General features: G+C 41.0%; 2 protein-coding genes across 2 annotated transcripts in view; both read right to left on the reverse strand.

The window, feature by feature from the left end:
- Nucleotides 1-24,336, reverse strand: part of LOC127928893 (acidic leucine-rich nuclear phosphoprotein 32 family member B-like) — a 75,627-nt gene that overhangs the window by 36,830 nt on the left and 14,461 nt on the right. The window lies entirely within an intron of this gene.
- The window catches only part of LOC127928892 (zinc finger and SCAN domain-containing protein 2-like), a 46,328-nt gene continuing 35,307 nt past the window's right edge, over nucleotides 13,316-24,336 (reverse strand). Inside the window, exon 2 of the mRNA XM_052516485.1 lies at nucleotides 13,316-15,168. Coding sequence (XP_052372445.1) covers nucleotides 14,708-15,168 — 461 coding nt within the window. The 3' untranslated portion in view covers nucleotides 13,316-14,707. The remainder of the gene's footprint in view (nucleotides 15,169-24,336) is intronic.

Here is a 24,336-nt window from a genome sequence, read left to right on the forward strand (position 1 = left end):
TTTAATAAGAGAAGTTGGAGTATTGAGAATTGGGCGAGGTTTAGCCACAATTATGACTTTGTGACTGTGGTAACTAGTGACGACCGATTGGCTGTTGTTGTTTAAAGAAGAGTCCAGTTCACCACCACGTCACATTCTGGCAGACTGGCCTGAAAGACTCACAGCGCCCTCTGCTGACTGGAGTGGGAAACGCAGTTGAGGGAATGTTTTATTTTATTTTCTGACTACACGTTTAAAAAAATTCAACAATTGGTTTTATTTAATTTTAATTTCTCTCTCCCTCTCTATTTGACCCTCTCTCTCCTTCTCTCTTTGACCTTTTCTCTCCCTCTCTCTTTGACCATCTCAATTTAAAATTAAGGGGCTTTATTGGCATGAGAAACATATTGCCAAAGCAAGTGAAGTAGATAAACAAAAGTGAAATAAACAATAACAAATGAACATCAACAATTACACTCCCAAAAGTTCCAAAAAGAATAAAGACATTTCAAATGTCATATTATGTCTATATTCAGTGTTGTAATGATGTGCAGATAGTTAAAGTGCAAAAGGGGAAATAAATAAACATAAACAGGTTGTATTTACAATGGTGTTTGTTCTTCACTGGTTGTCCTGGCAACAGGTCACACATCTTGCTGCTGTGATGCACACTGGTATTTCACCCCAATAGATATGCAAGTTTTTCAAAATTGGTTTTGTTTTCAAAATTCTTTGTGGATCTGTGTAATCTGAGGGAAATATGTGTCTCTAATATGGTCATACATTTGGCACGAGGTTAGGAACTGCAGCTCAGTTTCCACCTCATTTTTTGGGCAGTGTGCACATAGCCTGTCTTCTCTTGAAAGCCAGGTCTGCCTTCGGCGGCCTTTCTTAATAGCAAGGCTATGTTCAGAGTCTGTACATAGTCAATGCTTTCCTTAATTTTGTGTCAGTCACAGTGGTCACGTATTTTGTAAATGTGTACTCTCTGTTTAGGACCAAATAGCATTCTAGTTCTCAGTTTTTTGTTAATTCTTTCCAATATGTCAAGTAATTATCTTTTTGTTTCTCATGGTTTGGTTGGGTCTAATTGTGCTGTTGTCCTGGGGCTCTGTGGGGTGTGTTTGTGTTTGTGAACAGAGCCCCAGGACCAGCTTGCTTAGGGGACTCTTCTCCAGGTTCATCTCTCTGTAGGTGATGGCTTTGTTATGGAAGGTTTGGGAATCGCTTCCTTTTAGATGGTTGTAGAATTTAACGAAGCTCTTTTCTAGATTTTGATCATTTGCGGATATCGGCCTAATTCTGCTCTGCATTCATTATATGGTGTTTTACGTTGTACACGGAGGATATTTTTTGCAGTATTCTGAATGCAGAGTCTCAATTTGGGGTTTGTCCCATTTTGTGAATTCTTGGTTGGTGAGCGGGCCCCAGACTTCACAACCTTAAAGGGCAATGGGTTCTATAACCGATTCAAGTATTTTTAGTCAGATCCTAATTGGTATGTCCAATTGTATATTCCTTTTGATGGCGTACAAGGCCCTTCTTGCATTGTCTCTGGACAAGTGTCCCGAAATCGGGACAGATGCTTCTCAATATGTGATATTTGTCTAGAATGGCGTTGTAAACAAAAAACAACTTTCCGGGACATAGACATGTCTTCTATGGTCAGAAAGCTTAAATTCTTGTTAATCTAACTGCAGTGTCCGATGTATAGTAGCTATTACAGCGGGGGGAAATACCACGCTATTGTTTAAGGTACTACAACAAAACACTTTTCATGGCGACTGGTTTGATACATTCACCCTCTGACAGTAAATAATGTACTTACATTCAGTAATCTTGCTCCGATTTGTCACCCAGAGGGTCCCAGAGATAAAATGTAGCATAGTTTTGTTCGATAAAAGAGAAACATTTTTATATACTAACACGATCAGTGTTCAAAACTGTCATCAAGGCAAAGGGTGGCGACTTTGAAGAATCTAAAATATATTTAGATTTGTTTAACACTTTTTGATTCCATATGTGTTATTTCATAGTTATGATGTATTCTACAATGTAGAACATAGTAAAAATAAAGAAAAACCCTTGAATGAGTAACATTTTACTTGTACTATATATATATATATATATATATATATATATATATATATATATATATATATATATATACACCATATATATATATAGTCCTGTGGCATATAATATATAAGTATAGTCTATGTGCCTTACGAGCCTATTGATCCACATATCTCAACATAAAACTAGTGGATAAATGAAGATAGCTCACTCAGGCCGTTTACCATTGTCTACTTAAGGGAGCGGCTCTCCCATAGACACCAATGCGATAGCAGCTGGGTCTGGTCTACATAGTTCCATGACTTTTCATTGAAACAGAGACAAAATGAGGGATGTCTCACTTCCTCTTCCATCTCTCTGGTGAAGCGAAAAGACAAAGCTAGCCAGTTCTAGAATATTGTGTTGTAGGACAGCTGAGCTGTCTGAAGACAGAGCATTCAACCTGCAGGAGTTGATATCGTTTCCACGGTAACATGTATTTACATGGCGTGCTAAAACAGCCTTCGTTTTTGACTTAGGTAAAACCATTTGACTTAGGTAAAACCTTGGGTAAAACCATTTGACTTAGGTAAAACCTTAGGTAAAACCATTTGACTTAGGTAAAACCTTAGGTAAAACCATTTGACTTAGGTAAAACCTTAGGTAAAACCATTCGACTTAGGTAAACCCTTAGGTAAAACCTTAGGTAAAACCATTTGACTTAGGTAAAACCTTAGGTAAAACCATTTGACTTAGGTAAAACCTTAGGTAAAACCATTCGACTTAGGTAAAACCTTAGGTAAAACCTTAGGTAAAACCATTTGACCTAGGTAAAACCTTGGGTAAAACCTTAGGTAAAACCATTTGACTTAGGTAAAACCATTTGGCCAATTTATACTCCTAAATGTTTAAAAAACTAAAAGCATTGGATTTGGGACATATCATTCACTAAACCCTAAACCTCACGTAAATCTTGTAATGAATAATGTGGATATTGAGCAAGTTGAGGTGACTAAACTGCTTGGAGTAACCCTGGATTGTAAAACTGTCATGGTGAAAACATATTGATACAACAGTAGCTAAGATGGGGAGAAGTCTGTCCATAATAAAGCGCTGCTCTGCCTTAACAACACTATCAACAAGGCAGGTCCTACAGGCCCTAGTTTCTACCTTCTTAACAACACTATCAACAAGGCAGGTCCTACAGGCCCTGGATTCTACCTTCTTAACAACACTATCAACAAGGCAGGTACTACAGGCCCTAGTTTCTGCCTTCTTAACAACACTATCAACAAGGCAGGTCCTACAGGCCCTAGTTTCTACCTTCTTAAACAACACTATCAACAAGGCAGGTCCTACAGGCCCTAGTTTCTACCTTCAACACTATCACCAAGGCAGGTCCTACAGGCTCTAGTTTCTACCTTCTTAACAGCACTATCAACAAGGCAGGTCCTACAGGCCCTAGTTTCTACCTTCATAACAACACTATCAACAAGGCAAGTCCTACAGGTCCTAGTTTCTACCTTCTTAAACAACACTATCAACAAGGCAGGTCCCACAGGCCCTAGTTTCTACCTTCATAACAACACTATCAACAAGGCAGGTCCTACAGGCCCTAGTTTCTACCTTCTTAACAACACTATCAACAAGGCAGGTCCTACAGGCTCTAGTTTCTACCTTCTTAACAACACTATCAACAAGGCAGGTCCTACAGGCCCTAGTTTCTACCTTCTTAACAACACTATCAACAAGGCAGGTCCTACAGGCCCTAGTTTCTACCTTCTTAACAACACTATCACCAAGGCAGGTCCTACAGGCCCTAGTTTCTGCCTTCATAACAACACTATCAACAAGGCAGGTCCTACAGGCCCTAGTTTCTACCTTCTTAACAACACTATCAACAAGGCAGGTCCTACAGGCTCTAGTTTCTACCTTCTTAACAACACTATCAACAAGACAGGTCCTACAGGCCCTAGTTTCTACCTTCTTAACAGCACTATCAACAAGGCAGGTCCTACAGGCCCTAGTTTCTACCTTCATAACAACACTATCAACAAGGCAGGTCCTACAGGCCCTAGTTTCTACCTTCTTAACAACACTACCAACAAGACAGGTCCTACAGGCCCTAGTTTCTGCCTTCTTAACAACACTATCAACAAGACAGGTCCTACAGGCCCTAGTTTCTACCTTCTTAACAACACTATCAACAAGGCAGGTCCTACAGGCCCTAGTTTCTACCTTCTTAAACAACACTATCAACAAGGCAGGTCCTACAGGCCCTAGTTTCTACCTTCAACACTATCAACAAGGCAGGTCCTACAGGCCCTAGTTTCTACCTTCTTAACAACACTATCAACAAGGCAGGTCCTACAGGCCCTAGTTTCTACCTTCTTAAACAACACTATCAACAAGGCAGGTCCTACAGGCCCTAGTTTCTACCTTCTTAACAACACTATCAACAAGGCAGGTCCTACAGGCCCTAGTTTCTACCTTCTTAACAGCACTATCAACAAGGTAGGTCCTACAGGCCCTAGTTTCTACCTTCTTAACAACACTATCAACAAGGCAAGTCCTACAGGTCCTAGTTTCTACCTTCTTAAACAACACTATCAACAAGGCAGGTCCTACAGGCCCTAGTTTCTACCTTCTTAACAACACTATCAACAAGGCAGGTCCCACAGGCCCTAGTTTCTACCTTCATAACAACACTATCAACAAGGCAGGTCCTACAGGCCCTAGTTTCTACCTTCTTAACAACACTATCAACAAGGCAGGTCCTACAGGCTCTAGTTTCTACCTTCTTAACAACACTATCAACAAGGCAGGTCCTACAGGCCCTAGTTTCTACCTTCTTAACAACACTATCAACAAGGCAGGTCCTACAGGCCCTAGTTTCTACCTTCTTAACAACACTATCACCAAGGCAGGTCCTACAGGCCCTAGTTTCTGCCTTCATAACAACACTATCAACAAGGCAGGTCCTACAGGCCCTAGTTTCTACCTTCTTAACAACACTATCACCAAGGCAGGTCCTACAGGCTCTAGTTTCTACCTTCTTAAACAACACGATCAACAAGACAGGTCCTACAGGCCCTAGTTTCTACCTTCTTAACAACACTATCAACAAGGCAGGTCCTACAGGCTCTAGTTTCTACCTTCTTAACAACACTATCAACACGACAGGTCCTACAGGCCCTAGTTTCTACCTTCTTAAACAACACTAACAACAAGGCAGGTCCTACAGGCCCTAGTTTCTACATTCTTAACAACACTATCAACAAGGCAGGTCCTACAGGCCCTAGTTTCTACCTTCTTAACAACACTATCAACAAGGCAGGTCCTACAGGCCCTAGTTTCTACCTTCTTAACAACACTATCACCAAGGCAGGTCCTACAGGCCCTAGTTTCTACCTTCTTAACAACACTATCAACAAGGCAGGTCCTACAGGCCCTAGTTTCTACCTTCTTAACAATACTATCAACAAGGCAGGTCCTACAGGCCCTAGTTTCTACCTTCTTAAACAACACTATCAACAAGACAGGTCCTACAGGCCCTAGTTTCTACCTTCTTAAACAATACTATCAACAAGGAAGGTCCTACAACTGGACAAAAGTCAGAGGTCTGTGTGTTGGAACTATATTTTCAGTTCTTGTTTAAACTATGTTCCTGTCTCACTTCTGCCTAGCACATGACAGCAATAAGAGGAAGAAGGATTGGGAGACTAACTGCCAATAACAATAAACTGAACTCCGCCAAGCAGAAACATCTTTGTATTAGCAACTATTAATTATGAGCTTATATGGTATTAAAGTTAAGGGACATCAGCCTGGGTGGGGTGATCCTCAGTAGGGGATTAATAATGAGCTTATATGGTATTAAAGTTAAGGGACATCAGCCTGGGTGGAGTGATCCTCAGTAGGGGATAAAAAGGGAAAACACCATCTTTTGAACTGAGGGGTTACCAGTACAGAGTCAATGTGGAGGCTATATAACAACACATAACTTATTTGTGCATATTCTAATCATTTACATTCCTTTGGGATAGTCACCTGCCTGGTACCCAAACTGCCGGCGAAACCGTCCATTTCTGTACCAGTACAGAGTCAATGTGGAGGCTATATACAGGGGGTACCAGTACAGAGTCAATGTGGAGGCTATATACAGGGGGTACCAGTACAGAGTCAATGTGGAGGCTATATACAGGGGGTTCCGGTACAGAGTCAATGTGGAGGCTATATACAGGGGGTTCCGGTACAGAGTCAATTTGGAGGCTATACACAGGGGGTACCAGTACAGAGTCAATGTGGAGGCTATATACAGGGGGTACCAGTACAGAGTCAATGTGGAGGCTATATACAGGGTGTTACGGTACAGAGTCAATGTGGAGGCTATATACAGGGTGTTACGGTACAGAGTCAATGTGGAGGCTATATACAAGGGGTACCAGTACAGAGTCAATGTGGAGGCTATATACAGGGGGTACCAGTACAGAGTCAATGTGGAGGCTATATACAGGGGGTTCCGGTACAGAGTCAATTTGGAGGCTATACACAGGGGGTACCAGTACAGAGTCAATGTGGAGGCTATATACAGGAGGTACCAGTACAGAGTCAATGTGGAGGCTATATACAGGGGTACAGGTACAGAGTCAATGTGGAGGCTATATACAGGGGGTACCAGTACAGAGTCAATGAGGCTATATACAGGGGGAACGGTACAGAGTCAATGTGGAGGCTATATACAGGGGGTACCGGTACCGAGTCAGTGTGGAGGCTATATACAGGGGGTACCGGTACCGAGTCAATGTGGAGACTATATACAGGGGGTACCGGTACAGAGTCAATGTGGAGGCTATATACAGGGGGTACCGGTACAGAGTCAATGTGCGGGGACACCGGTTAATTGAGGTAGTATGTACATGTCGGTAGAGTTAATTAAAGTGACAACTTTAATCACTACTTGTATTTGTGAGAGGTATTGACATTTAAAGCACCATGATGTCTGTTTGAACTACAGGCACACAGCTTAGACACCCACGCATACCCCACAAGACATGCCACCAGAGGTCTCTTCACAGTCCCCAAGTCCAGAACAGACTATGGGAGGCGCACAGTACTACATAGAGCCATGACTACATGGAACTCTATTCCACAGTACTACATAGAGCCATGACTACATGGAACTCTATTCCACAGTACTACATAGAGCCATGACTACATGGAACTCTATTCCACAGTACTACATAGAGCCATGACTACATGGAACTCTATATCACAGTACTACATAGAGCCATGACTACATGGAACTCTATTCCACAGTACTACATAGAGACATGACTACATGGAACTCTATTCCACAGTACTACACAGAGCCATGACTACATGGAACTCTATTCCACAGTACTACATAGAGCCATGACTACATGAAACTCTATTCCACAGTACTACATAGAGACATGACTACATGGAACTCTATTCCACAGTACTACATAGAGCCATGACTACATGGAACTCTATTCCACAGTACTACATAGAGCCATGACTACATGGAACTCTATTCCACAGTACTACATAGAGCCATGACTACATGGAACTCTATTCCACAGTACTACATAGAGCCATGACTAGATGGAACTCTATTCCACAGTACTACATAGAGACATGACTACATGGAACTCTATTCCACAGTACTACATAGAGCCATGACTACATGGAACTGTATTCCACAGTACTACATAGAGCCATGACTACATGGAACTCTATTCCACAGTACTACATAGAGCCATGACTACATGGAACTCTATTCCACAGTACTACATAGAGCCATGACACCATGGAACTCTATTCCACAGTACTACATAGAGCCATGACTACATGGAACTCTATTCCACAGTACTACATAGAGCCATGACTACATGGAACTCTATTCCACAGTACTACATAGAGCCATGACTACATGGAACTCTATTCCACAGTACTACATAGAGCCATGACTACATGGAACTCTATTCCACATCAGGTAACTGATGCAATCAGTAGAATCAGATAATAAACCCCAGGAAGAGTAGTTGCTGCCTTGGCAGGAACTAATGGGGATCCATAATAAACCCCAGGAAGAGTAGCTGCTGCAGGAACTAATGGGGATCCATAATAAACCCCATGAAGAGTAGCTGCTGCCTTGGCAGGAACTAATGGGGATCCATAATAAACCCCAGGAAGAGTAGCTGCTGCCTTGGCAGGAACTAATGGGGATCCATAATAAACCCCAGGAAGAGTAGCTGCTGCCTTGGCAGGAACTAATGGGGATCCATAATAAACCCCAGGAAGAGTAGCTGCTGCCTTGACAGGAACTAATGGGGATCCATAATAAACCCCAGGAAGAGTAGCTGCTCCCTTGGCAGGAATTAATGGGGATCCATAATAAACCCCAGGAAGAGTAGTTGCTGCCTTACAGGAACAGAATGGGGATCCATAAACCCCAGGAAGAGTAGCTCCTGCCTTGGCAGGAACAATGGGCCACAGAAAACCCCAGGAACTGTAGCTCCTGCATTACAGGAACATGGGGATCCATAATAAAACAGGAAGACAGCTGCTGCCTTAGCAGGAACTAATGGGGATCCATAATAAACCCCAGGAAGATGGCTTTAGCACTGGATGGGTAAAACCATGGGGATGGATTGGCAACAATGGGGATGGACTGGATTGGTAACCATGGGGATGGATGGATAAACCCCAGGAACCATGGGGATGGATTGGCAACAATGGGGATGGATGGATGGTAATTGGTATGGGGATGGATGGAACCCCATGGGGATGGATTGGTAACAATGGGGATGGATGGATTGGTAACCATGGGGATGGATTGGTAACAATGGGGATGGATGGATTGGTAACCATGGGGATGGATGGATTGGTAACCATGGGGATGGATTGGTAACAATGGGGATGGATGGATTGGTAACCATGGGGATGGATGGATTGGTAACCATGGGGATGGATTGGTAACAATGGGGATGGATGGATTGGTAACAATGGGGATGGATGGATTGGTAACCATGGGGATGGATGGATTGGTAACCATGGGGATAGATGGATTGGTAACCATGGGGATGGATGGATTGGTAACCATGGGGATGGATTGGTAACCATGGGGATGGATTGGTAACAATGGGGATGGATGGATTGGTAACCATGGGGATGGATGGATTGGTAACCATGGGGATGGATTGGTAACAATGGGGATGGATGGATTGGTAACAATGGGGATGGATGGATTGGTAACCATGGGGATGGATGGATTGGTAACCATGGGGATAGATGGATTGGTAACCATGGGGATGGATGGATTGGTAACCATGGGGATGGATTGGTAACAATGGGGATGGATGGATTGGTAACAATGGGGATGGATGGATTGGTAACCATGGGGATGGATGGATGGGTAACCATGGGGATGGATTGGCAACAATGGGGATGGATGGATAGGTAACCATGGGGATGGATTGGTAACCATGGGGATGGATGGATTGGTAACCATGGGGATAGATGGATTGGTAACCATGGACGTGGATTGGTAACAATGGGGATGGATGGATTGGCAACCATGGGTGTGGATTGGTAACCATGGAGACGGATTTAGCACTGTAGATATGTGGTAGTGGATTAGGGGCCTGTGTTGTGAAATCTGTTGTGAATGTATTGTAATATTTTAAAATTGTATAACTCCCTTAGTTTTACTGAACCTCAGGAAGAGTAGCTGCTGCCTTGGCAGGAACTAATGGGGATTCATAATAAACCCCAGGAAGAGTAGGTGCTGCCTTGGCAGGGACTAATGGGGATCCATAATAAACCCCAGGAAGAGTAGCTGCTGCAGGAACTAATGGGGATCCATAATAAACCCCAGGAAGAGTAGCTGCTGCCTTGGCAGGAACTAATGGGGATCCATAATAAACCCCAGGAAGAGTAGCTGCTGCCTTGGCAGGAACTAATGGGGATCCATAATAAACCCCAGGAAGAGTAGCTGCTGCCTTGGCAGGAACTAATGGGGATCCATAATAAACCCCAGGAAGAGTAGCTGCTGCCTTGGCAGGAACTAATGGGGATCCATAATAAACCCCAGGAAGAGTAGCTGCTGCCTTGGCAGGAACTAATGGGGATCCATAATAAACCCCAGGAAGAGTAGCTGCTGCCTTGGCAGGAACTAATGGGGATCCATAATAAACCTCAGGAAGAGTAGCTGCTGCCTTGGCAGGAACTAATGGGGATCCATAATAAACCCCAGGAAGAGTAGCTGCTGCCTTGGCAGGAACTAATGGGGATCCATAATAAACCCCAGGAAGAGTAGCTGCTGCCTTGGCAGGAACTAATAGGGATCCATAATAAATCCCAGGAAGAGTAGCTGTTGCCTTGGCAGGACCTAATGGGGATCCATAATAAACCTCAGGAAGAGTAGCTGCTGCCTTGGCAGGAACTAATAGGGATCCATAATAAACCCCAGGAAGAGTAGCTGCTGCCTTGGCAGGAACTAATGGGGATCCATAATAAACCCCAGGAAGAGTAGCTGCTGCCTTGGCAGGAACTAATGTGGATCCATAATAAATACAAATACTTCCTATTCTTGAAGACTGGAAACCTGACAGACAGTTTACCCCGAAGGTATTATTATCTGTAGTAGAAAGCATTGGGTTAGGAAGAAGCCCCAAATAAATAAAATTTAAAAACCAGGAAAATAACTCATGTAACATCCATCTATGGCCAGTTTTTGTAAATTCTAACATTGATCCAAATTTATCTTGCAATAGAAATACAAATACAACGAAGAAGAATACAGAAATACAACGAAGAAGAATACAGAAATACAAAGAAGAAGAATACAGAAATACAAAGAAGAAGAATACAGAAATACAACGAAGAAGAATACAGAAATACAAAGAAGAAGAATACAGAAATACAACGAAGAAGAATACAGAAATACAAAGAAGAAGAATACAGAAATACAACGAAGAAGAATACAGAAATACAGAAATAAAGAAGAAGAATACAGAAATACAACGAAGAAGAATACAGAAATACAACGAAGAAGAATACAGAAATACAAAGAAGAAGAATACAGAAATACAACGAAGAAGAATACAGAAATACAACGAAGAAGAATACAGAAATACAACGAAGAAGAATACAGAAATACAAAGAAGAAGAATACAGAAATACAAAGAAGAAGAATACAGAAATACAAAGAAGAAGAATACAGAAATACAAAGAAGAAGAATACAGAAATACAACGAAGAAGAATACAGAAACAGGTCAAACAAACAAAAATATAAAAATACAACATGCAACAATTTCAAACAATTTCAAAGATTTGACTGAGTTACAGTTCATAGAAGGAAATCAGCCAGTTTAAATAAATGCATTCATTCACATGAGGCTCTAATCTATGGGTTTCACATGACTGGGACTACAGATATGCATCTGTTGGTCACAGATACCCTCAAATTATGACATCATGGATGAATTCTAGAATATACCCTAAAAAAACAGTTGGGTTGTGGATCAGAAAAGCAGTCAGTATCTGGTGACCATTTGCCTCGTGCAGCACTACACATGTCCTTCGCATAGAGTTGATCAGGTTGTTGATTGTGGCCTGTGGAATGTTGTCCCACTCCTCTTCAATAGCTGTGGCGAAGTTGCAGAATATTGGTTGGGAATTGGAACACAATGTTGCACACGTCCATCCAGAGCATCCCAAACATGCTCAATGGGTGACATGTCGGGTGATTATGCAGGCCTTGGAAGAACTGGGACCTCTTCAGCTTCCAGGAATTGTATACAGATCCTTGCAACATGGGGCTGTGCATTATCATGCTGAAACATGAGGTGATGGCGGCAGATGAATGGCACGACAATGGGCCTCAGGATCTAGTCACGGTATAATAATAATAATAATATATGCCATTTAGCTGACGCTTTTATCCAAAGCGACTTACAGTCATGTGTGCATATATTCTACGTATGGGTGGTCCCGGGAATCGAACCCACTACCCTGGCGTTACAAGCACCATGCTCTACCAACTGAGCCACAGAAGGACCTCTGTGCATTCAAATTGCCATCGATAAAATGCAATTGTGTTCATTGTCCTTAGCTTAAGCCTGCACATACCATAAAATGTAAACCCTACCGCCACCATGGGGCACTCTGTTCACAACCGCTCGCCCACACGACGCACTGTCATTATGACATCATGAATGAATTCTAGAATATACCATATATCCTATAAACCTGGTTAAACTGTCATTATGACATCATGGATGAATTCTAGAATATACCACATGGCGCAATGCAAGTGGTCTGTGGTTGTGAGGCCAGTTGGATGTACTGCCAAATTCTCTAAAACGAAGTTGGGAGGTGGCTTATGGTAGAGACATGAACATTAAATTCTCTGACAACAGCTCTGGTGGACATTCCTACAGTCAGCATGCCAATAGTACAACCCCTCAAAACTTGAGACATCTGTGGCATAGTGTCCTTTTATTGTCCCTCCCCAGCACAAGGTGCACCTTTGTAATGATCATGCTGTTTAATCGGCTTCTCTTGATATGCCACACCTGTCAGGTGGATGGATTGTCTTTGTAAAGGAGAAATGCTCACCAACAGGAATGTAAACAACTTTGTGCACAAAATTTGAGAGAAGCTTTTTGTTCGTATGGAAAGTTTCTGGGATCTTTTATTTCAGCTCATGAAACATGGGACCAACACTTTACATGTTGCGTTTCTATTTGTTCAGTATAATATGACTAAATGTGTTTCTTTCTGTGCTGAACCTAATGCAGCTTGGAGTGATCAGATGACAGCAGTCACATTTAGGTGCCAGGTGTAACTGAGGCCATAGATGCTCCATATTAATTACTTTTAATGTTTTATATAATATGACTAAATGTGTTTCTGTATTACAGGGGCAGTCAAGAAATGGAACAGCAAGGCCACAGAACATGACATAAGCAGAGCTGTGGGAGACCACCTCAAGCCCCTGGTAGAGCCGGGGGTGGTGTTTACCTCTCCAGCACGCCTTCAGCAGGCTGGACAAGTGGGATTGATACTGTTTGATTGTTTCAGTAGTGGAATCCAAACAAAACTGCACTGGATTGATTGAAAGAGATAAAATTGCACAATTTTGACATAAAAACAGAATTGATACAGTTTTCATACTAAGATGGACCGAGATGTGTTGCTTTTACACATATTTGTTCATTGGTTTTGCAAAAAAGTCTGTTGATTCAAATCAAATCAAGCTTTATTTACACATATTTATGCACATTTTAAGACATGGAAGCAAATCAATGCTTCAAAGAAAAAAACAACATTAAAAAAACAAACAAATGAAAATAAAAACTGAAATATTTATTTATTTATAAATATTTACAACAATCATGAGGATGAAAAAAACTAAAGAATAACAATAAAAACTGAAAAGACTAATGATCATTCTAAGGAAAAGACATTGATTAAACAAAACAACGAAAGACTAATGATCATTCTAAGAAAGACCATTGATTACAATAGTAAGAATAGGATGTAATGACTCCTGGCACAAACTATAAGCTTGATTTACGACATTGTTAGTAAACAATATAATTATACAAAAATAAATTGTAAGTTAGTTGCGTGAATAATTGTGATTACTAAATGTTACATTACATTTATGTAATATGAAATATCAAAACCCAAATATCCAACCAGAAATATAATCTAGTTTTATTTTAGTAAACAATATGATAGTAAAATAAATTGTCAGTTGGTTGCGTAAATAATTATGATTACTAAAATGTTACATGAAATGTAAATAGGATGAAATACCACCCCATTTGTTAATATGGCAATAATTAACTTAAAGTTAAAAACGTTAAAAAAAAGAAGTTATTTTTTAAATGAGCACCAAAAACACTGTTGTTTTAACAAGTGGCAATAAATTACGGACATCGATCAGATAAAAATCAGGTTGTAGGTTGCTGTTGAAACTAACAAAACTAAAAACAAATGGGAGATATATTTCACCTCACTGGTTAGAGGACAACCTGCAGAAGACAGTCAGCTACACTTTGGAGTGATGCATTTAAATTTAGGGGTCCCCAGAACGAAGAGAAATGCAACACTTACTTGGCATCACTCAAAATCGATATGACACAGAATCTGGGAATAATGTGTACATCATTAGTTAGAAGACAATTTGTAGAAAACAGCTCGCTACATTTTAAAGTGTTGCATTTTGATTCAAGTGGGTCACCAACGTGGTAAGTAACAAAACACTTTCTTTTGTTAGTCACTTTTTGTTAAATCTCATAAATAGGACTCTTTCATTTCAGAGCCTAGATTTTCCCCTGATGAGGCTAATATCCACATCATGCTGAAATCAATAGAACAGAGGATAAACATTTAGGGTTCTACATTGTGACATCATTAGAACACTCCTACTACAATGTTAAAACATTCTACATTGTGACATCATTAAAATACTATAAGATTTCTGTCCTGTGTGAATTCTCTGGTGTGATTGTAATGTAGATGATTTTGAAAAGGTCTCCCCACAGTCAACGCAGTAGATTCTCTCATGTGTGTGTTTTTAAATGTGCTATCAGGCTGCTCGAGTAAGCAAAATTCTTCCCACATTGATTACAGCTATAAGGTTTCTCTCCTGTGTGTTCTCTGGTGTGATTTTAAATTCCTCATGATAACGAAACTCTTTCCACAGTCAGAGCAGCGGAAAGGTTTCTCTCCTGTGTGTGTTCTCTGGTGTATAGTCAGCTGGCTAGGTGAAGTAAAACTCTTCCCACATTGATCACAGCTATACGTTTTCTCTGCCGTGTGTATTCTCTGGTGTACTTTGAGGGAATCTGATCTGGAGTAACTCTTCCCACAGTCAGAGCAGCGGTGAGATTTATCGCCAGTGTGAATTTTCTGATGTACTTTTAGTGAATCTGATCTTGAGTAACTCTTCCCACAGTCAGAGCAGCGATGAAGTTTCTTCCCTGTGGGTTTCCGTTGGGGACTCTTGAGGTGTTCTGATGTGGAGAGTCTCTTCTCTGCTTCATGATGTTGTTGAGGCTCCCCAGACGATCCACGATAGTTACGTCTCTCTCCTGTGTGAACAACAACGTCAGACAGACGGTTAAAGGCCCACAACAGCAGAAATCCACTGTTTATTTTAGCTGAAAGGTGATGCCCAGGATGTTGTGTACAAATTAATTTAACAATTGTCTTAAGACCAGGACATATATCCCAACTCATAGAGTTATATAAGTAACTAAACTATTGGGAGGCCAGATATCCCAGCTCATAAAGTTATATAAGTAACTAAAAATGCTACTCACAGTTTGCTGCACAAAACAAATATTAGACAGCAAGGCTGTTGATCCAGGAGAGGATTCTCTGCTGTTACCAAGCAACGCTTGATCTTGGAAGAAGCTAACCACTTAGCTAGATAGCTACTACATTTACTGAACAAAATATAAACGCAACATGCAATAAGGAAATCAGTCAATTGAAATAAATGAATTAGGCCCTAACCTATGGATTTTACATGACCGGGCAGGGCCGTAAAGAATGGGAGGGCAAAGGTCAACCCACTGGGGAGACATGCCCAGCCAATCCGAATCAGTTTCCCCCCAGAAAAGGGCTTAATGACAGTCATAAATATTCAACACCAAATTCTCTAAACTGATGTTGGAGGCGGCTTATTGTAGAGAAATGAACATTCAACTCTCGAGCAAAAGCTGTGGTGGAAATTCCTGCAGTCAGCGTGCCAATTGCACGCTCCCTCAAAACTTGATACATCTGTGGCATAGTGTCCTTTTATTGTCCCCAGCACAAGGTGCACCTTTGTAATGATCATGCTGTTTGATCAGCTTTGTGTTGTGTGACAAAACTGCAGATTTTAGAGTGGCCTTTTTATTGTCAGATCCAGAATTGATGTGTTTCTCATGTCTTCTCCACTTTTACAGAATGTAAAAGATCCAATGCCATTAAGATGGGGTTACTACACGCAGGGGGACAGAATGTAAAGATCTAATGTTACTACACGCAGGGGAACAGAATGTAAAGATCTAATGTTACTACACGCAGGGGGACAGAATGTAAAATATCTAATGTTACTACACGCAGGGGAACAGAATGTAAAGATCTAATGTTACTACACGCAGGGGGACAGAATGTAAAGATCTAATGTTACTACACGCAGGGGGACAGAATGTAAAGATCTAATGTTACTACACGCAGGGGACAGAATGTAAAGATCTAATGTTACTACACGCAGGGGACAGAATGTAAAGATCTAATGTTACTACACGCAGGGGGACAGAATGTAAAGATCTAATGTTACTACACGCAGGGGGACAGAATGTAAAGATCTAATGCCATTAAGATGGGGTTACTACACGCAGGAGGACAGAATGTTAAGATCTAATGTTACTACACGCAGGGGGACAGAATGTAAAGATCTAATGTTACTACACGCAGGGGGACAGAATGTAAAGATCTAATGTTACTACACGCAGGGGAACAGAATGTAAAGATCTAATGTTACTACACGCAGGGGGACAGAATGTAAAAGATCTAATGTTACTACACGCAGGGGGACAGAATGTAAAGATCTAATGTTACTACACGCAGGGGACAGAATGTAAAGATCTAATGTTACTACACGCAGGGGGACAGAATGTAAAGATCTAATGCCATTAAGATGTTACTACACGCAGGGGGACAGAATGTTAAGATCTAATGTTACTACACGCAGGGGGACAGAATGTAAAGATCTAATGTTACTACACGCAGGAGGACAGAATGTTAAGATCTAATGTTACTACACGCAGGGGGACAGAATGTAAAGATCTAATGTTACTACACGCAGGGGGACAGAATGTAAAGGTCTAATGCCATTAAGATGGAGTTACTACACGCAGGAGGACAGAATGTAAAGATCTAATGTTACTACACGCAGGAGGACAGAATGTTAAGATCTAATGTTACTACACGCAGGGGGACAGAATGTAAAGATCTAATGTTACTACACGCAGGGGGACAGAATGTAAAATATCTAATGTTACTACACGCAGGGGGACAGAATGTAAAGATCTAATGTTACTACACGCAGGGGGACAGAATGTAAAGATCTAATGTTACTACACGCAGGGGGACAGAATGTAAAATATCTAATGTTACTACACGCAGGGGAACAGAATGTAAAGATCTAATGTTACTACACGCAGGGGGACAGAATGTAAAAGATCTAATGCCATTAAGATGGGGTTACTACACGCAGGGGGACAGAATGTTAAGATCTAATGTTACTACACGCAGGGGGACAGAATGTAAAGATCTAATGTTACTACACACAGGGGACAGAATGTTAAGATCTAATGTTACTACACGCAGGGGGACAGAATGTAAAGATCTAATGTTACTACACGCAGGGGAACAGAATGTTAAGATCTAATGTTACTACACGCAGGGGGACAGAATGTAAAGATCTAATGTTACTACACGCAGGGGGACAGAATGTAAAGATCTAATGCCATTAAGATGGAGTTACTACATGCAGGAGGACAGAATGTAAAGATCTAATGTTACTACACGCAGGGGACAGAATGTTAAGATCTAATGTTACTACACGCAGGGGGACAGAATGTAAAGATCTAATGTTACTACACGCAGGGGGACAGAATGTAAAGATCTAATGTTACTACACACAGGGGAACAGAATGTAAATATCTAATGTTACTACACGCAGGGGAACAGAATGTAAAGATCTAATGTTACTACACGCATGGAGGACAGAATGTAAAAGATCTAATGTTACTACACGCAGGGGGACAGAATGTAAAGATCTAATGTTACTACACGCAGGGGGACAGAATGTAAAGATCTAATGTTACTACACGCAGGGGGACAGAATGTAAAGATCTAATGTTACTACACGCAGGGGACAGAATGTAAAGATCTAATGCCATTAAGATGGGGTTACTACACGCAGGGGGACAGAATGTAAAGATCTAATGTTACTACACGCAGGGGGACAGAATGTAAAGATCTAATGTTACTACACGCAGGGGGACAGAATGTAAAGATCTAATGTTACTACACGCAGGGGGACAGAATGTAAAGATCTAATGTTACTACACGCAGGGGGACAGAATGTAAAATCTAATGCCATTAAGATGGGGTTACTACACGCAGGGGAACAGAATGTATAAGATCTAATGCCATTAAGATGGGGTTACTACACGCAGGGGGACAGAATGTAAAGATCTAATGTTACTACACGCAGGGGGACAGAATGTAAAGATCTAATGCCATTAAGATGGAGTTACTACACGCAGGGGGACAGAATGTTAAGATCTAATGTTACTACACGCAGGGGGACAGAATGTAAAGATCTAATGTTACTACACGCAGGGGGACAGAATGTAAAATATCTAATGTTACTACACGCAGGGGAACAGAATGTAAAGATCTAATGTTACTACACGCAGGGGGACAGAATGTAAAATATCTAATGTTACTACACGCAGGGGAACAGAATGTAAAGATCTAATGTTACTACACGCAGGGGGACAGAATGTAAAGATCTAATGTTACTACACGCAGGGGGACAGAATGTAAAGATCTAATGTTACTACACGCAGGGGGACAGAATGTAAAGATCTAATGTTACTACACGCAGGGGGACAGAATGAAACAAAAGAAAAAAGATCTAATGTTACTACACGCAGGGGGACAGAATGTAAAGATCTAATGTTACTACACGCAGGGGGACAGAATGTAAAGATCTAATGCCATTAAGATGGAGTTACTACATGCAGGAGGACAGAATTTAAAGATCTTTAATGTTACTACAAGGGGGACAGAATGTAAAGATCTAATGTTACTACACGCAGGGGGACAGAATGTAAAGATCTAATGTTACACACGCAGGGGGACAGAATGTACAGATCTAATGTTACTAACGCAGGGGGACAGAATGTAAAGATCTAATGTTACTACACGCAGGGGGACAGAATGTAAAGATCTAATGTTACTACACGCAGGGGGACAGAATGTACAGATCTAATGTTACTACACGCAGGGGGACAGAATGTAAAGATCTAATGTTACTACACGCAGGGGACAGAATGTAAAGATCTAATGTTACTACACGCAGGGGGACAGAATGTAAAGATCTATTTTCCATTAAGATTTTACACGCTAGGGGGACAGAATGTAAAAGATCTAATGTTACTACACATTTTGACAGGGGACAGAATGTAAAGATCTAATTCCATTAAGATGGAGTTACTACATGGAGGGGAAAAAAGAAACAAAAGAAAGAAGAAGCAACATTTGACAGAAGAAGAGCTTTTGAATAAATGTCAAACATTTTGGGAGAAGGTTTTTAAATTAAAAAATTAAAAATTAAACTAGGCTACTGCCACCCCAATACCCATTTAAACTATTTATTTGAAGTATTTTAATAAATGAATATTTTTAGCAACTGGTGGGTTTTAGTAAATACCTGGTAGTCAAACAGGGTTTCATACACATTTTGACAGGCAAGTCAGTTAAGAACAAATTCTTATTTAATGTGGCCTACCAGGGAACAGTGGGTTAAGGTACCTTGTTATGGGGCAGAAGGACAGATTTTTACCTTGTGAGCCCGGGGATTCGATCCAGCAAGGTTTCGGTTAGATGGTCTAACCACTAGATTACCTGGTGCCCTGCTACCTGCTGATAGCTAGCCCTGGTACCTGCTGCCCTGCTACCTGCTGCCCTGCTACCTGTTGCCCTGCTGCAGGGTTCCTGCAGGGTTACCTGCTGCATGCTACAGGGTTAGCCCTGCTGCCAGGTTAGATGGTGCCCTAGGTACAGGGTTAGATGTGTATAGGTACCAGCTGCCCTGCTGCCCCAATACCGTTTAAACCATTTATTTTTAATAACATTTTAATATTTTTTTGCTACAGGGTTAGATTTTAAAAGTAAATACCTGTAGTCAAATTGTATAGGTTTCATACACATTTTGACAGTTGGAATTTCATGACATCTCCATGACTTTCAACGTCATTTCCATTACAAACAACTTAGCATCTCTTATAGGTATGTTAGAAAAGTAGTAAGAACACCATGGGAGCTCTCTGATCCCAAGTACCAGCTCATTGAATACAAAAGGTCAAAGGTCATTGTAGAATGTTGCGTTTAGATATATATTTTTCAGTATAATTAGAGAGTTCCGGATTTACATTTACTACGTTACATCTCCCAGGTCAACGGCCTGGAATAGGATCCTTTATAGGGCCAGAGTAGTGGGATGGGCTGGTGGGTTTTGGGGATAGTGGATAGGTACAGGGTTAGATGGTAGAGTGTATAGGTACAGGGTTAGATAGTAGAGTGGATAGGTACAGGGTTAGATGGTGTATAGGTACAGGGTTAGATGGTGTATAGGTACAGGGTTAGATGGTAGAGTGTATAGGTACAGGGTTAGATAGTGTATAGGTACAGGGTTAGATAGTGTATAGGTACAGGGTTAGATAGTGTATAGGTACAGGGTTAGATAATGTATAGGTACAGGGTTAGATAATGTATAGGTACAGGGTTAGATAGTGTATAGGTACAGGGTTAGATAGTGTATAGGTACAGGGTTAGATAGTGTATAGGTACAGGGTTAGATAGTGTATAGGTACAGGGTTAGATAGTGTATAGGTACAGGGTTAGATAATGTATAGGTACAGGGTTAGATAGTGTATAGGTACAGGGTTAGATAGTGTATAGGTACAGGGTTAGATAGTGTATAGGTACAGGGTTAGATAGTGTATAGGTACAGGGGTTAGATAGTGTATAGGTACAGGGTTAGATAGTGTATAGGTACAGGGTTAGATAGTGTATAGGTACAGGGTTAGATAGTGTATAGGTACAGGGTTAGATAGTGTATAGGTACAGGGTTAGATAGTGTATAGGTACAGGGTTAGATAGTGTATAGGTACAGGGTTAGATAGTGTATAGGTACAGGGTTAGATGGTAGATAGTGTATAGGTACAGGGTTAGATAGTGTATAGGTACAGGGTTAGATAGTGTATAGGTACAGGGTTAGATAGTGTATAGGTACAGGGTTAGATAATGTATAGGTACAGGGTTAGATAATGTATAGGTACAGGGTTAGATAGTGTATAGGTACAGGGTTAGATAATGTATAGGTACAGGGTAAGATGGTGGTGCAATTTTTACATTTTGTCAGACCAAAATACACAAAACTGCCCTCCGACCCACGTCAGGAGGCAAAACAACATCTAGTCTGATGAAAAGTCACATGAACTTGAATAAGGGTTCAAAGATATGTCCGTTTTGATAGTGGGAGTGTGACTCTGCGCTTTAGTTCAACAACTGCAGTGGGTGTTTCTGTTGTAAGACAGAAAGTAACTTACTGGGGTTAATCAGATGTCCAGTATCCTCCTCCTCTTCTTCCAATACGACAGTTATCTCTCCCTCCTCCTTCACTCCAAAAACGGGATCTTCATCTTTCTCTTCTTCTTTCACTGCAACATCCTCATCCTCTACTTTTGTTACTGTGATATCCTCCTCTTCCTTCTCCTCTTTTACAACAACATTCAGCCACAGTCCCTCTTTCTCTGTCCAGCAGACCTCCTCTTCTTTATCGGGAGGAGAGCAGCTCAGTGAACTCATGGTCAGAGATGTTAGCTAGGTAGGCTAATGCTAACTTAACCAGCCAGCTCGGTTAGCTGACTAATAACAACAATGTAAATATGACATTAAATGGGATAACTAGCTAGACGACAGAAGAAGTGAGTTTAAAACACAGTGGATAATATACATGAACGAGTCTAAAGAGCTTCAATGTTTCAGCTAGCAAGCTACCGAGGTGGCTGACCATTATCATTTAACTATAAAAGAACATGGCTGACTAGTTGGCTTGTCACTAGTTACCACAGCCACAATGTCAACATTGGTAAAACATTTATGAAAACAGAAATCTACTTTTTGTTCTTCATTTGAGATTAGGGTTAGGCATAATCTTAACAGTGTGGTTAGGTTTAAAAATCAGATTTTAAGAAGAAAAGTTGTGTAAATGGATGGGGTTTTGCCATAATTATGACTTTATGACTGTGGTAAGAAGCGGTCCTTCCACTATCACCACAGAACAATGAGACAGATCATTCACCGGATGTATAAATATGAAGCATCCGGTTGGCGTTTCCACTCACTACAAAATAGTGTAATGTTTTTTAAAATTATTTTTGAAATTCTGTGCGTGTAATGTTTACTGCTCATTTTTATTGTTTATTTCACTTGTGTCTATGTATATAATCTACTTCACTTGCTTTGGCAATGTTAACATATTGAAACGACCCTGGGTTTATAAGCGCGGATATTGACTCTGCCGCTGGATCCCTGGACTTCGGGCTGGAAGGTCGAGGGTTCGAGACCTGCTCCCTGCCGTTTCATTACAATTTGTTTCCCATGCGAATAATGCCCCTTGAATTGAATTGAAAGCCCAGTGGTTGGCAGTGGGAAAATATGGAACGAGATCGATTGTGGCCGACAATATGCTAAGGGAAAGAGAGGGGGAGGAATTTTTGCAGATACAGCCTAAATGATTAATACGATTAATATGATTAATAATAACTTTGAGGTTCTTTTCATATAATGTGATATAACATTATTATTGGAAATAAAATCAAACCAATTGTTGCAATTGTTTTAACAGAAAATAAAATAAAACATTCCCTCAACTGGGGCGGCAGGGTAGCCTAGTGGTTAGAGTCGCTTGGACTAGTCACCGAAAGGTTGCAAGTTCAAACCCCCTGAGCTGACAAGGTACAAATCTGTCGTTCTGCCCCTGAACAGGCAGTTAAACCCACTGCCGTCATTGAAAATAAGAATTTGTTGCCTCGTTAAATAAAGGTAAAATAAAAATATTTTTAAAAAACTGCGTTTCCCACTCCAGTCAGCAGAGGGCGCTGTGAGTCTTTCAGGACAGTCTGCCAGAATGTGACGTGGTGTTGAACCGGACTCTTCTTTAAACAACAGCCAGTCGGTCGTCTCTAGTTACCACAGTCACAAAGTCATAATTATGGCTAAACCTCGCCCAATTCTCAATTCTCCAACTTCTCTTATTAAAATCAGATTTTTAAACCTAACATAATGCCTAACCTTAAATGAAGACAACAAAAAATGTAATGTTTGTTTTCATATATTGTTTTTACGATAGCCAATGTTGACTTTGTGGCTGTAGTAACTAGTGACAAGCCAACTAGTCAGCCATGTTCTTTTATAGTTAAATGATAATGGTCAGCCACCTCGGTAGCTTGCTAGCTGAAACATTGAAGCTCTTTACACTCGTTCATGTATATTATCCACTGTGTTTTAAACTCACTTCTTCTGTCGTCTAGCTAGTTATCCCATTTAATTTTATATTTACATTGTTGTTATTAGTCAGATAGCTGACTGGTTTAGTTCACTAGTCTAGATAGCTAACTGTTAGCTAACATCTCCGACCATGAGTTCACTGAGCTGCTCTCCTCCTGATAAAGAAGAGGAGGTCTGCTGGACGGATAAAGAGGGTCTGTGGCTGAATGTTGTCGTAAAAGAGGAGAAGAAGAGGAGGATGTCACAGTAACAAAAAGTAGAGGATGAGGATGTTGCAGTGAAAGAAGAGAAAGAGGAAGATCCCGTGTTTTGGAGTGAAGGAGGAGGGAGAGATAACTGTCGTATTGGAAGAAGAAGAGAAGGATACTGACATCTGATTAACCCCAGTAAGTTACTTTCTGTCTTACAACAGAAACACCCACTGCAGTTGTTGAACTAAAGGGCAGAGTCACACTCCCACTATCAAATCCATATTTATTATACAGCACATTTTCAGACATGGAATGCAAACAGAATGAGAAAAACAAAAATAAATATTTACTGCACAACAAACAGAGGATCAAAAGCCAAAGAGTGACAATAAAACGTAACTACTTTAAAGGAAAAGCAAAGTTGAAAAAGGTGTGTTATTAAAATCGATTTGAAATATGTCCACAGTTTTGGCCCCCTCAGGTTCTCTGACAGGCTAGTTCAGAGTCTGGGGTCATAGTAACTAAAGGCTGCCTTCTCAGGTAGGCTATTCCAGAGTCTGTGGACATAGTAACTAAAGGCTGCCTCTCGGTCCCCAGCAGGCTAGTTCAGAGTCTGGGGTATAGTAACAAGGCTGCCTCTCGGTCCCCCTGACAGGCTAGTTCAGAGTCTGGGGGTATAGTAACTAAAGGCTGCCTCTCGGTCCCCTG

Source organism: Oncorhynchus keta, unplaced genomic scaffold (assembly GCF_023373465.1).
Source record: "Oncorhynchus keta strain PuntledgeMale-10-30-2019 unplaced genomic scaffold, Oket_V2 Un_scaffold_4394_pilon_pilon, whole genome shotgun sequence".
Lineage (NCBI taxonomy): Eukaryota > Metazoa > Chordata > Actinopteri > Salmoniformes > Salmonidae > Oncorhynchus > Oncorhynchus keta.